At 37.1% G+C, this 22,249-nt stretch overlaps 1 protein-coding gene across 5 annotated transcripts in view; it reads right to left on the bottom strand.

Moving 5' to 3' along the window:
• LOC150082988 (uncharacterized) overlaps positions 1–22,249 on the bottom strand; it is a 1,785,507-nt gene that overhangs the window by 1,533,235 nt on the left and 230,023 nt on the right. For all 5 annotated transcript variants that reach the window (XM_090377722.1, XM_090377724.1, XM_090377725.1 and 2 more), the window contains exon 14: positions 11,547–11,635. In XM_090377722.1, the coding sequence (XP_090233848.1) occupies positions 11,547–11,635 (89 nt within the window). The remainder of the gene's footprint in view (positions 1–11,546; positions 11,636–22,249) is intronic.

Raw genomic sequence — 22,249 nt, 5'->3', positions numbered from 1 at the left:
ATTTTAGTGATTTATTTCAGCTGTCTACTGCCTAACAAGTACCACACTTAGTTGATGTGATTTTTCGTGTTGTTTATTTGAAATAACTTTATTGAATTAGTGTTTTATAAAATAAAAATTACTATTTTTCACCGGGGGGGGGGATTTTATTCCACCGGGGTAAAACTCACCCCCAGTCACCCCCTGAATTCACAACTATATATGAGCTTGCTTTCTTGCATCATTTGCCATTACTACTATTAGAAAGATTTAATCAGTTTGGGGAGGTAGAAATTTTGTGATATTGAAAGGTAACATTCGATAGTGACTGCTGCTTCTTTCAAATTTGAAATTTTTTGTTTTTCTAATTTGACATAAAGCTAAACTTCTCATGGTATTCCTCTTCTTGTAACATTTGAAACACTTGGACTGACTAAGCATATTCATGCAATAATTTCACTCTGAGAATTTCCTTCACTACTGTATCTAGTTCAACATAATATATTTTGGCAACTTTCATGGACTCATTTGAAATGCTTCTTCCATAAATGCCATTATCATACACATTTCACATGCTACTTTGATGCCTTCTAAATCATGGTCATGATATTACTATCTAAATTTCTTTAAAATATTCATTCAATTAGAAATTAAATTCCTGTGGAGTGAAATTCTGTGATATTGTGCAGTGAAATTTCTTCTGTGAACTTAACATAACTTGCAATTTAAATTCTACCAGCCATAGAACACAATTAACTTTTTCTCTACTATGACCATTTTTAATTAGTCACAACAGGATCTGAAATTAAATTTTTTTCTTATAAATTATTAAACTTATAACTAAGTTCATTTTTAATTTATAATGGAAAATGTAATAAATTATGCTTTAATATACTGTTTTGTATTCTATCATAAATAGAAGCAAAGTTATTAATGTTTAAAAGGCATAAGAATTTTTATGAAATGCATGCTGAACAGACAATTGGTCTATTAGACCTGTGATCTGGATTTGTTAACATTTAAAATGTCAAATAAAACAAGAAAATTAAGGAGACTTGGTAATGAAATTTAGTTGTATTCATTAAAAATATATGCCTGATGGGACTATGTTGCCTCATTTGCCAAATTATGAAGAGTCAAAATGTATGAAATTTTTAATCAGAATGAAAAGTACTAATGAAATATCTATCAAACCTGCTGAAACCTTGTCAGTCTCCTTCACCAGTTATTTAGAAAAAACACAGCATGTACAAAAGTCAAAATTAAATAACAAACCTGAAAACTAAATGTAAACCAAGCAAAATTGCCAGAAACAGCAGAATTATTTTATTGTTTTATTGCTTGTTTGACCTCATCTCAAAAGTGATCATAAACATAAAATAGTATCAAATCATAAAACTCATAACAATCAAAAGACTTTATCAAATTAAAGGAGATAACATTGTTAAAACTCCTCAACAGCACCATTTGGCTGAGCTGAGGAGTATCCCGATGCTATGAACATCTCAACTGCAAGGCACCTATCAAGACAAAGCAAAAAAATTAAAAGAATAGCCTTTGAATAAACTGTTATATTCCCTGAGATGGCATACTCTCATGAGATGGAAAATTAAATCAGAAATATTAGAATGAAAGCATGTCACCAGTAAAATAGTTGTGAAAAATAAATTGACAATAAAAACTATTAGGAACAGGATATTACATTATAACCTGACTGTAAAATTTAAAATCATAAAGATCATTTGTGACCCAGCACATTCCTAACAAAAACAGTGGCAGGTCACCTAACAAATATCTGTTTTAATTTTTGAAAAGTTTTTAGGGTTTTTCATACACATGAATTCAGAAAAACCCTAAACAATACCAATATTTCATCTTTTCTTAATGGACTGCAATGCTTATTATATGTAACGTTTTAAATTAAAAAAAAATTAATTGTTTAAAACACTGTGTTACATACCTTTTATTTTCAGGAAAAAAACAGTAAAATATTAACTTTAATAAACATTACAAAAATAAATTATACATAAAAAAAGACATTAGTCGATCCCTTAGTCGCTTCCATTTTTAAATTTAAAGGACTGTTAAGTGCATGAATTTTCAAAACTTCACATGTGCATTTATTTCTGCTTATTATATACAGGTAATTCTCGACTTTACGAGTTAATTCATTCCTAGTGCGTGCTCGTAAAGCGAAACTCATAAAGCGGGAATTTATTTCCCACAGACATAAGGTTAAAAATAGGGGTTACGTTCTCAACAATGAAATTAGTTAGCTAATTAATTTATGTTTAAACAACGATTGATTTATTGAAAGAAATGAAAACATAGCCTGTAAAATCAAGCAAATTATAATAATAGAGAAATTATTTACAACTTACAAATGTTAAAGAATGTTTTAGCACACGCTTCTTGATAGACCGGGATTCGAGCCCGTCACCACCAAATACGGAGGATGCGGAAAGGTCAGGGAATGACCACCGCATATTCCCGGAGCAATATGGCCTTAGTTGCTAATGCTCCTAAAAACCAAATAACAACAACAACAAAGAATGTTTATTCTTCATCATCATTGACTAAATGCACACTCGTTGATCACTCATTAATGGCTCAGCACTCATTGGTTTGTTGCACAAGGAGTTGTCTTCTTCAGAAATGTTTCAAGAGGCATTTGTTTCCAAGATAATCTACCCTTTTAATTATAAATTCCACAATTGCATGCATAACCATTTTTTAACGGCACACACAAATTGCAACTAACACAATTCGCATGGAGTAACAAGTTTACAAAGCTTTTAAAAAAAAAGAATGAAGAGAAGATTTATTTATGTTTTTTATACGATTGAAGATTTCAGTAAAGGGGAAACACATTTCACCATAATAACGTAAAAAACTACACAATTCTAGCTATTGGTGTTGTCAAAAATGCAAGAAGATCGAGTTTATAATTGCTTGCTGTAACAGAAAAGCCCAATAAACCGGAAAGTTCATATTGTTTTTATTGTTTTATGGTTGTGACCTCCAGAAATGTGCTTTAGAAAAATATCACAAAGGCGTTTAAAATTGATTCTTATAATAGCACATATGATAAAAATGAAAGTGGAGTGCATTTTAATGATTTGAATTGGTATCTAATACAATTTACAAACCACGCTCACAACCTTTTATATGCCCTAAAATGTCATGTCATTGTTAAAGTCACGCTTGTAACCTTAACAATGACATGACATTTTAGAGAGATAAACAGATTAGTTATACAGCGAATATTTCAACTTCCAAGATCTTGAAACGAATTACCAAAAAACAATGTGTTATTGGATTCACATTACGATATTTTAACGATACGATGGTTTCTCTGCAACTGATTAATATTGTAAAATGGGGCACACTATATTGTATAGCTATGCATGTGGTTTGGAATGCGGTATTTATGAATGTTTAACATTAATATTTTCATATTTTCGATTTTGTTGATACTTGATACTTGAGGGAAAAAAACTCATAAAGCAAGAACTGCCTGTATATAAATATTTCTATTCATATTAGTGGTGACAAATGATGCAATAAAGCAAGCTTATAAAGCATTAGGAGGGGAGGGAAAACCTACACACTTCACTCATTCATACTCTCCAAGTATCTGTCTATAAGAGTAGGAGACCAGCAGAATTACTTAGCAAGTACAGGTCACTGTTGAAAAAAAGCCATGAATTAGGGTTGAATTTGAAAGTGTCTACAATTCTGCCCAGACACAATAGGAGGGAGTATATGATGAGAGCCTTGTCGATCAATTCGGCCCTGGAGGGACTGTGCAAGGCTCAAGGGGTAGAATTTTTTTCAGCCTGGACTGTACTTGTTAACAGGAGAGATTGCTTCTACAGGGATGGGATACACTTAAATAGAAAGGGTGCAAGAATTTTTGCTGATGCTGTCGAGGCAGTGTTTGGTGGATCGGAAAACTGCTAGTTGGGGGGGATACAAGGACTAATAGATTAACAGTAGCCGCTGGCAGAGGTGGAAGTGATTCTTGCACTGCTTCTATTGAAATGAGCAGAAGCCTGAAAAACAAGATGCAGGATATTTCAGAGACTGCTGGGAGTCATTGCGGTACAAGTAAACACATGGGTTGTGTTAGGGTAACTAAGAATAGAAACAGGTGCATGTATACCTGCGTGTACACCAATGCTAGGAGTTTGGTAAATAAATTTGATGAATTTGAGGTATTGCTCAAAACATCAAAGGCAGATATTGTTGGGATATCAGAGACGTGGTGTCACACAGATATAAGGAATGCGGAACTGGAATTTGGGGAATACAATGTGTATAGAAAGGATAGACAGGACAGGAGGGGAGGAGTGGTTATGCTATTAGTTAAGAAACACATAAAGTCCAAGTGAAGCCAGTCGAAATCGATGGACAGGGCAGTGTCGAGTCAGTTTGGTGTGACATAAGTATAGGGAAATCAAAATTGAGAGTAGGAGTGTGCTATAGGCCTAATGACTCTGATGAGTATAATAAGATATTGTACAGGGAAATAGAGTGGGCCAGTAAATCAGAGAGTCTTATAATGGGGGATTTTAATTTCCCAGATATTGACTGGAATTTGTGGATTGGTCACTCACACACTAGCAAGGCTTTTGTGGATTTATTGGATGATTGTTTTCTACATCAGCATGTTCGTGAGGCAACAAGAGGGAGCAATACTCTTGATCTGATTATCAGTAGTGATTCTTCATGCATTAAGAATCTGCAGATAAATGAACCACTAGGTGGCAGTGATCACAGTGTGTTGAAGTGGGATTTACTCAAGGAGGTAACTACCATCAGAGGTAAAGGGAAGGGTTTTTGTTTTCGTAAAGGCGACTATGATGGTCTGAGACAGTATTTAAATTCTATACAGTGGGACCAACTGATGATGTTACCAACAGCAAACTCAAAATGGGAAGCATTCAAGGAACTAATCTTGGAGGCTACCAGGCTTTACATACCAACTAAGAAATATTGTTCAAGGTTTAGGCCTAAGATGAACTAATGAGACATGTGGCAGAGAAGAAAATGCATGGGATACATACAAATTAATGGGTGATATGGAAGCCTATGATAGATATAAGTTGGTCTGTAACCAAGTCACAAAGGAGATTAGGCAGGCAAAGGTAGATTATGAGAAATCCTTGGCAAAGGATGCAAAGAAAAACAGAAAAGAGTTCTTTACCTATTTAAACTCAAGAAGGAAAGGGATGAATCAGATTGGTCCACTGGATATTGATGGTTCAACAGTTGAGGATCCTGCTCAGGTGGCTAACAATCTAAACGGGTATTTTGCATCTAAATTCACGCATGAGGAGTTATTCATGCGTGAATTTAGGAAGGAGAATGATGTATGTAAAGTAAACATTGGCTGTGAACTGGATGATTTTGTAATAACTGAGAGGAAAGTGGAGGAGAGATTGTTGAGGATAAACATAAAAAAGGCACCTGGGGTGGATGGGATCTATCCAGTTATATTAAAGGAGGCAGCAAAGGAAGTAAGCAAACCCCTAGCCATAATTATGAGAGCTTCTTTGGACTCAGGGGAGGTACCCATAGACTGGAGATGTGCAAATGTAACCCCAATTCACAAAGGAGGATCAAAGGCTGACACAAGTAATTATAGACCTGTGAGTTTAACTTCTGTTCCAGGTAAATTAATGGAGGCACTTGTTAAAGAAGCACTGCAGGATTATCTAGACAAGAATTCAGTTATAGCTCAGACGCAGCATGGTTTTGTTAAGGGCAGGTCTTGCCTGACCAATTTGATTGGATACTATGATGTAGTCACAAAAGAACTGGATACAGGGAATAACTTTGATATTATATATTTGGACCTTAGAAAGGCTTTTGATACTGTTGCACATGGAACACTGCTGCACAAATTGGAGCAGTGTGGCATTGGAGGCAAATTGCTGCTATGGATAAGGGGATGGTTGAGTGGCAGAAGACAGAGAGTGGTAATCAATGGACACTGCTCAACGTGGACTAATGTTATTAGTGGAGTTCCTCAGGGTTCAGTGTTGGGTCCGTTGTTGTTTTCGGTGTTTATGAATGATATTGATGATGGGATATCAAGTTTAATATCCAAGTTTGCAGATGATACAAAGGTTGGCAGGGTTGTTAAGGACACTACTGACGCTATGCTGCTGCAACAGGATCTGGAAAGGTTGAACAGATGGGATGAGAGGTGCCAAATGAAGTTTAACATTGACAAATGTCAAGTACTACATATGGGAAACAGTAACCCCAGAGCAACATATCAACTCTGCGGTACTACACTGACGGTGGTGGAGAATGAAAAGGACCTGGGGGTAATTGTGCAGGCAGATATGAAGTTCTCTGAGCAGTGCAGACGAGCTGCAAGAGTAGCTCGTGGTGTCTTGTCAATGATATACAGGAATGTTTCTAGCAGGGATAAGGAGGTGATTATTCCCTTGTATAAGGCAATGGTCAGGCCACACCTAGAGTACTGTATACAGGTCTTGAGGCCTCATTTCAAGAAGGATGTAGAGCTGCTGGAACGGGTACAGAGAAGGGCAACAAGATTAGTAAATGGAACAAAGGGTTGCTCTTACGAAGAAAGGCTTAAGTTTTGCAAATTACAGAGTCTGGAGACTAGGCACCGGCGAGGTGATCTGATAGAGGTGTATAAGGCTTTGAATGGTTTGAGCATGCTCAATGCCAATGGGATTCTTCATCTTGCTCAAAATAATCACCTCAGAGGGCATAAATTCAAATTGAGGAAGGACGGATGTCGGATAGATGTGCGGAAATTTGCCTTTGGCCAGCGGGTGGTTGGTTGGTGGAACCGACTTCCGTCACTTGTTGTGGAAGTTGATAGCCTAAACAAATTTAAGGCTCAACTGGACAGGTATTTTGAACGAACAGAGGGGTGAAATGGGAGTGGTGTGTTTTTTTTTTTTTTTTTTGTTTGTTTTTTGGCTGATGCTGAATAAGCTTGCTTTCTTGCATCATATGCCTCTACTAATGCTAATGCTAATACTAATGCTAATTTCTTCACAGAATTTATTTAAACCAGCCGCTTCCACAACAACAAATGGAAGTTTGCTCCAACAATCAATTACATGTTGGCTGATGGCAAAGTTCTACATCAATCCTGCATCCATCCTCCTCAACTTAAAATTTATGCCCTGACATGTGTAGTCTCAGAAATAGAAATAATGTAATCAACATTTACTCAATCCAATCAAGACCTTAAACACCCCAATCAGATCTCCCAGCAAGTCTTTGTAACTTTGTAAATGCAGTCTCCTGACACTGCATTTACAGAACTGCAGCCTTTCTTGGTAAGAGAACCCTTTTTTTGCTCCCTTCATCGATCTGGTTACCCTTCTCTGCAACTGTTCCAGCAGATTTAAAATCTTCCTAAAGTAATGCATCCAGACCTGTGTACAGTACTCAAGATGTTGCCCAACCATGGCCTTGCACAAAGCAATAATCACCTCCACAACTCTACTAGCAAAGTTTCCATATATATCATTGACAAAACTGCATGAGTAGTCCTGACAGCCTGTCTAATATGCTCAGAAAATTTCATATATGACTGCACAGTTACTGTCATGGCTTTTTCATTTTTCCACTTCCCAGAGCACAGTACCACATAGTTAATATGTTACTCTGGGGTTACTGCTATCCATATGCAGTACCTTGCATTTGTCAAAGTTAAGATTCAAGTGCCAATTCTCAGCCCATCAACCAAATTTTCTTGGATTTTGTTGCAGTAGCCCTGATTATTGTTATTAACCACCCTGCCAACCTTTGTGTCATCGGCAAACTTAGACATTAAGCCTGATATACCTTCATCAATACCATTAAAAAATACTGAAACAACAATATGCCCAGCACTGAACCCTGGGGCACTCCACTAATAATTAGTCCATGAAGAGCAGAGCTCACTGATAGCCACTCTCTGTCTTCTCCCACTCAACCATCCCTTTATCCATAACAAAAACTTGCCCTTAATGTACAAAGCTCCAGTTTATACAGCAGACTTATGTGCAACAATATTAACAGCCTTCATGAAATCCAAGTATATGATATCAAAATTATTTTTTTGTATCCAATTCCTTGATCACTACATCACAGTATCCAATCAGATTGGTGAGACAAGACTTTTTTTTTTTTTTTTTCCTTGTTAGTTATTGGCACATCAGCTTCTATGGCCACATAATGCACCTCCCAAAGTTTTTTGCATTTTACTGTGATCCAAGCCCGAAGCGGGAATCTAACCCGCGACCTTTGGGTTGCCAGGCAGGCACTTTATCTATCTGGCTAGCTTGGTCGGCCAGACAAGACTGCTCCTTGACAAATCCATGCTGCGACCACAGTATAAATGTATTCCTGTCTAGATTGTCCTGCATTACTTCTTTAACCAGTGACTCCATTATTTTTCCAGGAAGAGACATTAAGCTAACAGGTCTGTAATTGCTCGTGTCATCTTTTGATCTCACTTTGTGAACTGGGGAAATATTCGCACATCTCCAGTCCATAGGAACCTCCCGTGACTGAAAGGATACTCTCAAAATTGTGGCTAAGGGTTTGCTGACCTCCTTTGCTGCCTCCCTTAATATAACTGGATAGATTCCATCAACTTCAGGCCCATTTTTTATGTAATTTCAATAATTTATCTTCCACTTTCCTTTCATTTTATTACAAAATCATTTAGCTCCCCATTAGAGTCTGATAAACTTTTGCCATTCCCTTCCCTAAAGAATTCCTCATGTGTGAATGTAAATGCAGCCTATAGAATATGTCAGAAAACCTGAGCAAGGTCATTAACAGTTAACCCATTGACATCGAGTGCCTTGATGTGATCCAACTCCTTCCTTCTACTGTTAATATAAGCATAGAGTCTTTGCTGCCATTGTTTGCATTCTTTGCCAGAGACTTCTCATAATCTGCCTTAGCTGGCCTAAGGCAGATTATGACTTGACTTGATTACAGACTAATTTATATACAGCTTAGGCTTCTGTATCATCTGATAATTTATATGTATCCCAATTGTTGGTATGAAAAGTCTAGTAGGCTTCTATGATTACTTCCCTGAATGCTTCCCATTTAGAATTTGCTGTTGGTAACATCATCAGCTAAGCCCACTGCACACAATTTAAAAACTGTCTGATGAAATAAAAAGCCTTTCCCTTTATTCTAACAGTAGGTATATCTTTATTTAAATTCCACATTAGTACACTGTGATCACTGCCATCCACTGGGTCTCTTACCTGCAGATTCTTAATGCTCAAAGAATTGTTGCTGATAACCAGACATCCTTAATGTCTGAAGAATTGCTATTGATATCCAGATCAAGAGTATTGCTTTCTCTTGTTGTTCCTCTAACATGCTGCTATAGAAAAGAGTCATCCAAGAAATTTATAAAAATCTTGCTAGTGTGTGAATGACCAACCCACAAATTCCAGTCAACATCTGGAAAGTTAAAATCCCCCATTATAATAAATTATAATTTACTGGTCTACTTTATTTCTCTCTATAGCTGTATGATATACTCATCTCCCCAAATTCAAATTCAGCATCGCTTATGTCTGAGTGAAACCATTTCTCCACTATCCTTACAATATTTGCATTTGATGACTTAATCAGTATTTCAAATTCATCAAATTTATTTACAATGCTCCCAGCATTAGTGTACATGCAAGTATACGTACACATTTTCTTACTCTTAGTTACTCTAACACAGCTCATGTATTTACTTGTTCAATGATGACTGAGAGCAGGGCTTGAAATCCCCAACACCTTGAATTCCAGACTGCTGCCTATTCCAATAGAAGCAGTACAAGAATCACTTTCACCTCTACCTGTAGCTCCAGTTAATCAATTAGTCTATGTATCCCCCAAGCTAGCAATTTTTTTGACCCACCTATCACTGCCTTGATTCTTGCACCCCTTCTATTTAAGTATATCACATCCCTGTACAAATAGTCTCTCCTGTTAACAACCACAGACAATGCTCAGAAAAATTCTACCCCATGAGCCTTGCACATTCTCTCAAGGGCCAAACTGATTGACAAGGTTCTCAATGTGTACTTCCCCCACCCATCGCATCTGGACATAATTGCAGACACTTTCAAATTCAATTCACACTTTCAAAATTTAATATTAAAAAATATATCATGTAACACTTAATACCAATAGTTATTTCCATTTTCAGGCTTATTTCAAATTTGTAGCCCTTCACAGCAGGCAAAATTTTAAACTATGTATGTTGCTTCCTGAAGAGTAGTGGTCAATTTGAGAGAATACTGGGTTACATGTTATCATCTGTTTGCTGTGATAAGAATAATAAATCTCTCTAAAACAACTAGAATGAGGTGGTAGATGTTTAGTGACCTAAAGGAAACAGAAAAAACAAGTAACAATCTGAAACTTTAAATAAATAGAGTCAGAACTTGCCTGATGCTATACCATTCTTCAACCAAAATCCAAATACTTGCAAAAACAGTGGCAGGGCACCTGACAGTTTGTTACACCCAATTTCTATATGAAAACCACTTCAGAAACTTTTGTAGTAAAAGTTTGACTATACTTAGAAAGGTAGAAAAAATTTCAGAATTTTATTCTTTGAATTAACATTGAAATGTTATTTTCAAAAGGCACCTATGAGGTGCTCACCACCACCACTGCCAGGTTACATTGGAAATGACTAGAATGAGTCATAAGTTTGGGAAGAAGTTATGAACAGCGGCTGGAAAATAAAAACAAAGTAGGTCTAAAACCAAATGCAATTTTTCCAAATAATGATAAATAAAGCCTCTGAAAATAAATAATTAACTCAAATATGATATTATTTGCTGACTTTCTAAACTCCAAGCATAAAAGAAACTTTTAGTACTTTCAAAACATTTGAAAACATGTGAAATAAAAAATAATTATGCTATCTAAATTTACTGTGTAGAATGATCTCTCTCTATAACTGCAGTGGGGAGATTCCTAAAAGCAGCAAATAAGGTGTTTATTCTGTGAATAATCCCATGGTAATTACACCCTTTAGGTTGGTACATCCCAACCTTGGGTCATAACCAAAACTTGGTTCACCAACATGTTCAAAAAAGTTCAAAAATGAAAATAATAATGAATGAAACAATTAAAAACATTCTGTGATAAACTGAATTGTAATGCAAAAGTTAAAAAAGTCATAAAAATAGTATTTTTAGGTAAATATTTTAGGATGCAGTGTTTCTATAATGTTACAGGACATAAAATCTGGTTGCAAATCATTACAAATTCACTGCATATCTGAATGTTATGTTGTGCAATATTCAATATTCATAACAAGTATACCATATACATTATAAAATAAATAGCAATGATATATTTACACTTGTGAGTATTACTCACAAGTGTAATTTGTATATATTTAAATCTGCCAGGAACAAGATTATAATAGTATACTCTGAACCCACCTAAGGCTGTAGAAAACATTCATTGTCATCATCATCAATAGAGAGATAGATAGAAAGAGAGAGAGGGGGGGGAGGAAAATTAAGTATTCAAAATATACTCACTTTGCTTTCATCTGATAATGAATAGAAAAACCCCTCCGTAAAATATAACCAAACTACCAATGTTCCATTTTTGATGTTATTATCCAGTTCTGAAATAAATATAATAAAATGATCAACAGAATCAAATTTTGAAGTGATTACGTGAATAATGTTTCACCCCCCCCACCTTTCTTTTGGACTTCATTTGGACAAAACTTGCTAAGATAATACTAGTTAGCTAAAGCTTTGCAGGGATTGCAAATTTTATTGTAATCTTGATTATAATCAAAATCATATATATTTATAATCGAATGTAATTATATTTGATTATAAATATATATGCAATACATATTTATAATCAAATACACATATATATGTGTATAACTACCATATCTTATTTTACCTGTGTGATACAGCTCTGAGCAAGTTCAAGACCTTCCAAATGGATGTTTTTGCTTCTGCTATATCTCTCTGATCCACAGTTCTAAACCTCTTCATGTACAGTCTTATCTCTTGTCAAGCTAAATATATTTGTGTCAAATCCTCTGTTGACATATTTGCAAATGTCAACTGTAACAGTAATACAGCTATAGTAGTCACATCACGGTAGTAACAAATTGATCTGTGCACTCAACAGTGTCGAGTGCACATCTTTTAGCTTTCTCTGGAGGTACAGTTTGTTTCTCTTTCATAAAACGTTTTCGGAACTTTTTTTGTTCATTCATTATCTTTTATTCAAAGATAGTTTGAACTGATGCTTCCAATGGGCCATGCATCATCTGTAATTTGGACATGCTGAACTGAAGATGATTAATTTGATGCTACCCACTCTGTGCACATGAAATCATAACAGAATTGGGAGTATATGGCAGGCCATGCTTTTGCCACACAATTGTGTACAGATAGCACCATATGGATTTTGGCTTTGTTCATGAGATCCAAAACTTGTTAATTTTTTTTATCTGACACTCTTTCTAGCAACCCATATGGATCCTGTTCTGCTATTCTCACCATTATTAAGTCCATTAAAAATAACAAATGTCCAGGTACAGACCTACTGGAGGGAGAGGCAATCAATGAATTCTCTAATATTTATTTAAATGAATTGTTACAAGTTTTTAATAATCGTCTAAGGGACGGTATGTTTCCATCAAGGTAAAAAAACACTAGAAAGCGTTATTCAATACATCAAGTTATACTCAAAATGGTTATGGCTTGCAGAACAGTTTCCATAGAAGCTTTGGAAGTGTTGGCTGGAAAAATGCCACTTGATTTACAGTTATTAAATCGAGGCCTTTGAGAAGGTGAATAAAATCTCATTGATGGACATTGATGGACATCACTTTTGTAAAAGGATTTGGGAGCAAATCCTTTTACAAAAGTGGCAAATCAAATGGAATTGTTCGGAAAAAAGGCAGAAAAACATTCAAATTTTTCCCTTATGCTAATGTATAAATTATATTAAACTGATCTGGTTGGTACCTAATCTGTGTTGTACGTTCTTATTAACAGGTCACAGGTCATTTTTTGCTAAGCTACATAGTCTTGGATTTCTAGTAGACGCCTCCGTAGCCAGGTGGGAAGGAGCAGCAGTGCATAGCATAACGCTTCTTGATTAGACCGGGGTTATTATTATTATTATTATTAGCCATATGGTGCAAGGAAGCCTGAGGCTTATGCTGCACCAGCCAAAAAAAAAAATTTCTGAGTTACCCTGTGTGTGTGTGTATGTGTGTGTGTGTATGTGTGTGTGTGTGTGTGTGTGTGTGTGAGAGAGAGAGAGAGAGAGAGAGAGAGAGAGAGAGAGAGAGAGAGAGAGAGAGAGAGAGAGAGAGAGAAGTAGAAGGAAATCACCGAGAAAGAGAAGAATGATGATATCCAGCTGAGGACCCTGGGTGTGCCAAGCCCATACTCACCAGATGTGAGCCCCTGGGGTCGAGCCCGTCACCACCAAATACGGAGGATGCGGAAAGGTCAGGGAATGACCACCACATATCCCGGAGCAATATGGCCTTAGCTGCTAATGCTCCTAAAAACCAAATAAGTAACTAACTAACTTGTATTTGTAGAAAGATGCAACTCTACATGTGATGATCTAAAAACATGGAAACATGTTATATTTGATTGTTTGGAATATGCTGATGTAAGTCTGGAATTAGTACATAATGTTGTTGATGTTACTTGTTTGGTAGATGGGACTGAGCCATTACTTTTAAAACAAGGGAAACTTTTATTACCTTTCAAAATTTTTCAAATTCAGTTTTTGCAGAAAAGGAGGAATATTCTTTTGCAATTGGAAGAGTTTGGATTACATAATGGATGAATTGGTGGACGGCACACTTTTATTTACATTGATCAGTATATTATTTTTTATACACGAACAGAGAAATTTCTTTGCAGAAGTGGACAGGATGTTGGTATTCTGTTCTTCATGGGTGGGTGTCCACTTCTGCTCCTGCCAACACTGTTGGCAAGAAGCCTTAGTTGTTTTTCTTGTGTTTGATCCTGCAATAACACCTTTTTCCAACTTGGTTTTGCTGGTTAATATGGGTAACTTCTGCTGAGGTCTCTGTCTGTTGGTGGAATCAGAAGAACATGTTGTCTTGCTGTGCAGATCCTTGGTCCCTTCATATATACAGTCCATATTACTGTGATAAGATACATATAATAGTCTAAGAGTAACTGATCGAATGGGGGATCTGAAAAATTATAACAAAAACTATTGTTCTGCCAATCCTTGAATTCAGTTCACCCATCTGGAATCCTCACACAAAGACTTTAACTAACAAAATTGAAGCAGTCCAAAAAAACTTTGTCCGTTACCTTACGTACCGCAATAGTTCCTATTTTCAAAAAAGGTGATAAAAATGACGTATGTGATTACAGACCCATAACCTTGCAAAACAGCCTGGCTAAACTCTTCGACACAGCAGTGCACAAACATCTCTTCGAATTCTTCAAGCCTTTTATCGATCAGAATCAACATGGTTTCTGCAGTGGCAAGTCAGTAGTCACAAATTTACTTCCTTTCTGGCAATACACTTCGGAAGCTCTTGATAACCACCTACAAGTTGATGCAGTCTACACAGATATATCCAAGGCATTTGATAAAGTCCCGCACGAACAACTTCTTGAAAAACTTAAGCTATATGGTATCCGTGACCCTTTGCTCTCATGGCTACGCATCGTTCCTTGAGCGTTATCATAGATCAAGAGAACTCAGACTGTTTTATACCACTAAGCGGAGTACCACAAGGCTCTCCCTTAGGTCCTCTTCTCTTCATTGTTTTCGTAAATGATCTTCCTTCTTTCATGTACACCTCCAATGTTCAAGTTGCTCTCTATGCAGATGATCTTAAGATCTACTCAGCAGTGAAGGAGACTACCGATTCTCAACAGCTTCAATGTGCTCTCAATAAATTCTCTCTGTGGCTATCTCTGAATGGCTTGTCTGCTAACCCCTCGAAGTGCAAAGTAATCTCATTCTCATCTTGCAGATCTCCACAACTAATGAATACGGAGTATAGTATTAACTCTGTGATCATCGAAAGGTGTGACCAAGTTAACGACTTAGGGATTCTCTTTTCCAGCAGTGCTAAATTCGATGCCCGTGTCCTTAAAATCACCAGCAAAGCATTCAAAACACTGGGATTCATCAAACGGAACACATACAAGTTCAAAAGCTACAAATATGCGGTTATCCTCTATAAAACTATTGTTCTGCCAATCCTTGAATTCAGTTCACCCATCTGGAATCCTCACACAAAGACTTTAACTAACAAAACTGAAGCAGTCCAAAAAAACTTTGTCCGTTACCTTACGTACCGCAATCCTCTATTCTATCACTCAGTGTATTACGAATCGCTGTGTGATTACTTTCATCTGAGGCCTCTGTGCACTAGAAGAGTTACTGCTGACATCGCCCTTCTAGCCAAAGTAATCACTGGAATTTACGAAGCATCTGATATCCTGAGTAAAATAAACTTCAATGCTCCTTGTAGACAAGTCAGGAACCTTACACCGTTTCGCCTTGACTCTGCCAACACGGACTTAATGAAGTTCAGTCCACTGAACAGAATCAGAAAATCAGCAAATGACTCTCGCATTGACTTCTTTGACAACTCCCAATCACTGATGAACTCCATCCACAAGTTTGCCTCTTCACTTAAACTGCAAAGTGACTAGCTCACATCTAATTATTGTAGCTTTTTATTTGTTATATTATTTTTCTATTCTCTAACGGATTAATTATTACTTGTTTTACCGGTAACTTAACTTAATACAATCCTCTTTTGTACATATGCTTTTATTGTTTGAATCTATATCAATGTTTATCGTCCTGTTGGATTTCATATTATTGTTATTATGTTTATTGATCTGATCTCAGATACACTGTTAATGGTTACCTGTTGTGTATCTTGCTATTAATAAAATAAAAATAAATAAAATAAAAAATAAATAAAAGATAAATAAAGTCTGCCCTTATATAAAGTGAATGAAGTGGTTGGAGAAAGAAGGATAACTATAAAATGGATATCAGATGAACTAATGAGACATATGACAGAGAAGGAAAATGCTTGGGATACATATAAATTAACACATAACACAGAAACCTATGATAGATATAAGTTGACCTGTTAACCAAGTTACAAAGGAGGTTAGGCAGGCAAAGGCAGATTATGAGAAATCTTTGGCAAAGATGCAAAGAAAACAGTAAAGAGTTATTTTCTTATATAAACTCTAGAAGGAAGGGGATGAATCAGAATGGTCCACTTGATATCGATGGGTCAACTGTTGATGATCCTGCTCAGGTAGCTAACAAACTGAATGAATATTTTGCATCGACATTCACACACGAGTTATTCAGCAAGGGGAATATCAGAGGTTTATTCAACTCTGGCAGTAAGCTAGAGAATCTTGTAATAACTGAAAGAAAAGTGGAGGAGAAATTGTTGAAGATAAACACAAGAAAGGCACCCGGGGGTGCATGGGATCTATCCAGTTATATTAAAGGAGGCAGCAAAGGAAGTAAGTAAACCCTTAGCCATAATTATGAGAGCTTCCTTGGACTCAGGGGAGGTACCCATAGACTGGAGATGTGCAAATGTGACCCCCAATTCACAAAGGAGGCGCAAAGGCTGACACAAGTAATTATAGACCTGTGAGTTTAACTTCTGTTCCAGGAAAATTAATGGAGGCACTGGTTAAAGAAGCACTGCAGGATCATCTAGACAAGACTTCAGTTATAGCTCGGACACACCATGGTTTTGTTAAGATTGTTGTTGTTATCTTGTTTTTAGGAGCATTAGCAACTAAGGCCATATTGCTGCGGGGATATGCGGTGGTCATTCTCTGACCTTTCCGCATCCCCTCCGTATTTGGTGGGCACGGGCTCGAACCCCGGTCTAATCAAGAAGCGTGTGCTACGCTTTTGTTAAGAGGAAGTCTTGCCTGACCAATTTGATTGGATACTATGATGCAGTCACAAAAGAACTGGATGCAGGGAATAACTTTGATATTATATACTTGGATCTTAGAAAGGCTTTTGATACTGTTGCACATGGAAGACTGCTGCACAAATTGGAGCAGTGTGGCATTGGAGGCAAATTGCTGCTATGGATAAAGGGTTGGTTGAGGGGGAGAAGACAGAGAGTGGTAATCGTGGACTGCTTATCGTGAACTAATGTTATTGTGTCATGGACTAATGTTTCTGTATTTATAAATAATATTGATGATGGTATATCAAGGTTAATGTCCAAGTTTGCAGACGATACAAAAGTTGGCATGATTGTTAAGGACACTACTGACGCTATGCTGCTGCAACAGGATCTGGAAAGGTTGAGCAGATGGGCTGAGAGGTGGGCAAATGAAGTTTAACATTGACAAATGTAAAGTACTACATATGGGAAACAGCAACCCCAGAGCAACATATCAACTCTGTGGTACTACACTGACAGTGGTAGAGAATGAAAGAGACCTGGGGGTGGTTGTGCAGGCAGATATGAAGTTCTCTAAGCAGTGCAGAAGAGCTGCAAGAGTAGCTCATGGTGTCGTATCAATGATATACAGGAATTTTTCTGGCAGGGATAAGGAGGTGATTATTCCCTTGTATAAGGCAATGGTCAGGCCACACTTTGAGTACTGTATACAGGTCTGGAGGCCTCATTTCAAGAAGGATGTAGAGCTGCTGGAATGAGTACAGAGAAGGGCAACAAGGTTAATGAATGGAACAAAGGGTTGCTCATATGAAGAAAGGCTAAAGTTTTGCAAATTACAGTGTCTGGAGACTAGGCACCAGCAAGGTGATCTGATAGAGGTGTATAAAGCCTTGAATGGTTTGAGCATGCTCAATGCTGATGGGATTCTGCCTTTTGCTCAGAATAATCACCTGAGAGGGCATAAATTCAAATTGAGGAAAGACAGATGTAGGATAGATGTCCGGAAATTTGTGTTTAGTCAGCAGGTAGTTGGTTGGTGGAACAGAATTCCATCCGTTGTTGTGGAAGTTGATAGCCTAAATAAATTTAAGACTCAGCTGGACAGGTATTTCGAACGAACGGAGGGGTGAAGTGAAAGGGTTTGTTTTTTTTTTTTCTCTGGCTGATGCTGCATAAGCTTGCTTTCTTGCATCATATGCCTCTACTAATGCTAATGCTAAATGCTAGTGAAAGCAAGGATGGTAAAAATACACCTGAGAATATGTAGAAGTAAATTTGGCCACTGATATCTTCTCTCTTCAGGGAAAGCTAAAAGGCACTCCAGTGGAAAAAGGAAGAAGTGTTTCAATATACCCCTCAATCCAGAAACATCTGAGATGAGCGGTTGTAGCCCCCACATTATAACTCGTAAGCATACATTTTTCTGACCAGCAAAACTGTAAGAATGAACTAAAAACATGTGAATATGAATATAAATACCTACAGACAGCACCGCTGGAAGGGACAGAGCATCTAATAATTTTATTTCAAATATCAAACATAAAAGATTATCTCTGATAACTAAAATATAAAATAACAGAAACAATATTATAAAAATAATATAACTTTGAAAGAAAAAAACCAACAGTGTGAATTCCGAATTTGAAAAATAACAGATAAAAGGGGATACCAAGCAACAAGTTAAATTAGGAAAGGAAAATAGGGAAAGTTAAATAGGGAAATCAAAATTGAGAGTAGGAGTGTGCTATAGGCCTAATGACTCTGATGAGTATAATAAGATATTGTACAGGGAAATAGAGTGGGCCAGTAAATCAGAGAGTCTTATAATGGGGGATTTTAATTTCCCAGATATTGACTGGAATTTGTGGGTTGGTCACTCGCACACTAGCAAGGCTTTTGTGGATTTATTGGATGATTGTTTTCTACACCAGCATGTTCGTGAGGCAACAAGAGGGAGCAATACTCTTGATCTGATTATCAGTAGTGACTCTTCATGCATTAAGAACCTGCAGATAAATGAACCACTAGGTGGCAGTGATCACAGTGTGTTGAAGTGGGATTTACTCAAGGAGGTAACTACCATCAGAGGTAAAGGGAAGGGTTTTTGTTTTCGTAAAGGCGACTATGATGGTCTGAGACAGTATTTAAATTCTATACAGTGGGACCAACTGATGATGTTACCAACAGCAAACTCAAAATGGGAAGCATTCAAGGAACTAATCTTGGAGGCTACCAGGCTTTACATACCAACTAAGAAATATTGTTCAAGGTTTAGGCCTAAATGGTTGTCAGATGAACTAATGAGACATGTGGCAGAGAAGAAAAATGCATGGGATACATATAAATTAATGGGTGACATGGAAGCCTATGATAGATATAAGTTGGTCTGTAACCAAGTCACAAAGGAGATTAGGCAGGCAAAGGCAGACTACGAAAAATCCTTGGCAAAGGATGCAAAGAAAAACAGAAAAGAGTTCTTTACATACTTGAACTCGAGAAGGAAAGGGATGAATCAGATTGGTCCACTGGATATTGATGGTTCAACAGTTGAGGATCCTGCTCAGGTGGCTAACAATCTAAACGAGTATTTTGCATCTACATTCACGCATGAGGAGTTATTCAGGAAGGAGAATGATGTAGGTAAAGTAAACATTGGCAGTGAGCTGGATGATTTTGTAATAACTGAGAGGAAAGTGGAGGAGAGATTGTTGAGGATAAACATAAAAAAGGCACCTGGGGTGGATGGGATCTATCCAGTTATATTAAAGGAGGCAGCAAAGGAAGTATGCAAACCCCTAGCCATAATTATGAGAGCTTCTTTGGACTCAGGGGAGGTACCCATAGACTGGAGATGTGCAAATGTAACCCCAATTCACAAAGGAGGATCAAAGGCTGACACAAGTAATTATAGACCTGTGAGTTTAACTTCTGTTCCAGGTAAATTAATGGAGGCACTGGTTAAAGAAGCACTGCAGGATCATCTAGACAAGAATTCAGTTATAGCTCAGACGCAGCATGGTTTTGTTAAGGGCAGGTCTTGCCTGACCAATTTGATTGGATACTATGATGTAGTCACAAAAGAACTGGATGCAGGGAATAACTTTGATATTATATATTTGGATCTTAGAAAGGCTTTTGATACTGTTGCACATGGAAGACTGCTGCACAAATTGGAGCAGTGTGGCATTGGAGGCAAATTGCTGCTATGGATAAGGGGATGGTTGAGTGGCAGAAGACAGAGAGTGGTAATCAATGGACACTGCTCAACGTGGACTAATGTTATTAGTGGAGTTCCTCAAGGTTCAGTGTTGGGTCCGTTGTTGTTTTCGGTGTTTATGAATGATATTGATGATGGGATATCAAGTTTAATGTCCAAGTTTGCAGATGATACAAAGGTTGGCAGGGTCGTCAAGGACACTACTGACGCTATGCTGCTGCAACAGGATCTGGAAAGGTTGAACAGATGGGCTGAGAGGTGGCAAATGAAGTTTAAAATTGACAAATGTAAAGTACTGCATATGGGAAACAGTAACCCCAGAGCAACGTATCAACTCTGCGGTACCACACTGACAGTGGTGGAGAATGAAAAGGACCTGGGGGTAATTGTGCAGGGAGATATGAAGTTCTCTGAGCAGTGCAGACGAGCTGCAAGAGTAGCTCATGGTGTCTTGTCAATGATATACAGGAATTTTTCTAGCAGGGATAAGGAGGTGATTATTCCCTTGTATAAGGCAATGGTTAGGCCACACCTTGAGTACTGTATACAGGTCTGGAGGCCTCATTTCAAGAAGGATGTAGAGCTGCTGGAACGGGTACAGAGAAGGGCAACAAGATTAGTAAATGGAACAAAGGGTTGCTCTTACGAAGAAAGGCTTAAGTTTTGCAAATTACAGAGTCTGGAGACTAGGCACCGGCGAGGTGATCTGATAGAGGTGTATAAGGCCTTGAATGGTTTGAGCATGCTCAATGCCAATGGGATTCTTCATCTTTCTCAGAATAATCACCTCAGAGGGCATAAATTCAAATTGAGGAAGGACGGATGTCATATAGATGTGCGGAAATTTGCCTTTGGCCAGCGGGTGGTTGGTTGGTGGAACCGACTTCCATCACTTGTTGTTGAAGTTGATAGCCTAAACAAATTTAAAGCTCAACTGGACAGGTATTTCGAACGAACGGAGGGGTGAAATGGGAGAGGGTTTTTTTTTTTTTTTTTTTGGGCTGATGCTGAATAAGCTTGCTTTCTTGCATCGTATGCCTCTACTAATGCTAATGCTAATGCTAATTGGGAAAAGAGTTTGAAAGAGTGTGGGGCTACAGCCATCATCTCAAAGCCATTTCTGGATTCAGGGATAGCAAAGGAAAAATATTTTGTTTTGATAACACTACATTCTTCTTTCACCACTGGAGTGCCTTGTAGCTTTCCCTGAAAAGATAAAGCATCAGTGGACAAAACGTCTAGGTCCTGAAAGTTCACCAGGATTTAGATACCCAAGATATAAATAATACTGTTTACAGAATATCTTGTCAAGAAAACTGCAACATTATTCACATTGCAAGAACATTACCATAAAATAATGTTAAAAATAATTTGTTACAAATGGAGCTCTCAACTTATTGTTGCAACACAAAACATAATTTACAAAATAATAAAGCAACTGTTACTTTGCTCACAAAGTTTGAATTTAAAGTTAGGATTTTCAATCCCCCAAATGAACTTTTTAAATATCCAATTACTGGCAAAATTTTCAAAAATATGGAAATTAAAATGCACCTCTTTCAGTTATGGAATAAAGCAATAACATCTAAGGTGATTTTCCAACATTCCTTTAGTCATTTAATTAATCTCCTCATTTGTTTAGCTATAGATAAAGATATAGTGTTTAGATATAGTCTGCATGAGAATGAGAATCCAAAATCTCTTTGTTTGAGCTCCTGACTTTGGTGTTTCTATTGGTTTTCAGTGGATAGAAATCCACAATGCTAAGATGCATTCATGGTTGGGGTGAAATTTTTGTTTAATTCAAGAAATGTGGAAATTAATTTCCACATTTCTTGAATTAAACAAAGTGGTTAAAAGGTGTGTTTTGCTGCACTGGTTGAATTAAGATTAAATTTATTTTTGGTTTTGATTTCATATCTTACATGCCATTGTTTAAATTTTTTTGAAGTGTTTTATTTGTATTTTATTTGTATAATGTATTTAGAAAAGATAGTGAAGGTAAAAGGGGTGCTTCTTATCAAAAGCAGCCTGAGTGCAAAAAGAGATTTTGCTGAGTCTGAAGTTAC

The sequence above is a fragment of the Mastigoproctus giganteus genome, chromosome 7, assembly GCF_048544385.1.
Source record: "Mastigoproctus giganteus isolate SK-2022 chromosome 7, ASM4854438v1, whole genome shotgun sequence".
Taxonomy (NCBI): Eukaryota; Metazoa; Arthropoda; class Arachnida; order Uropygi; family Thelyphonidae; genus Mastigoproctus; species Mastigoproctus giganteus.
Note: the sequence above shows the minus strand (reverse complement) of the source record. Positions and strands in the feature narration are given on the sequence as shown.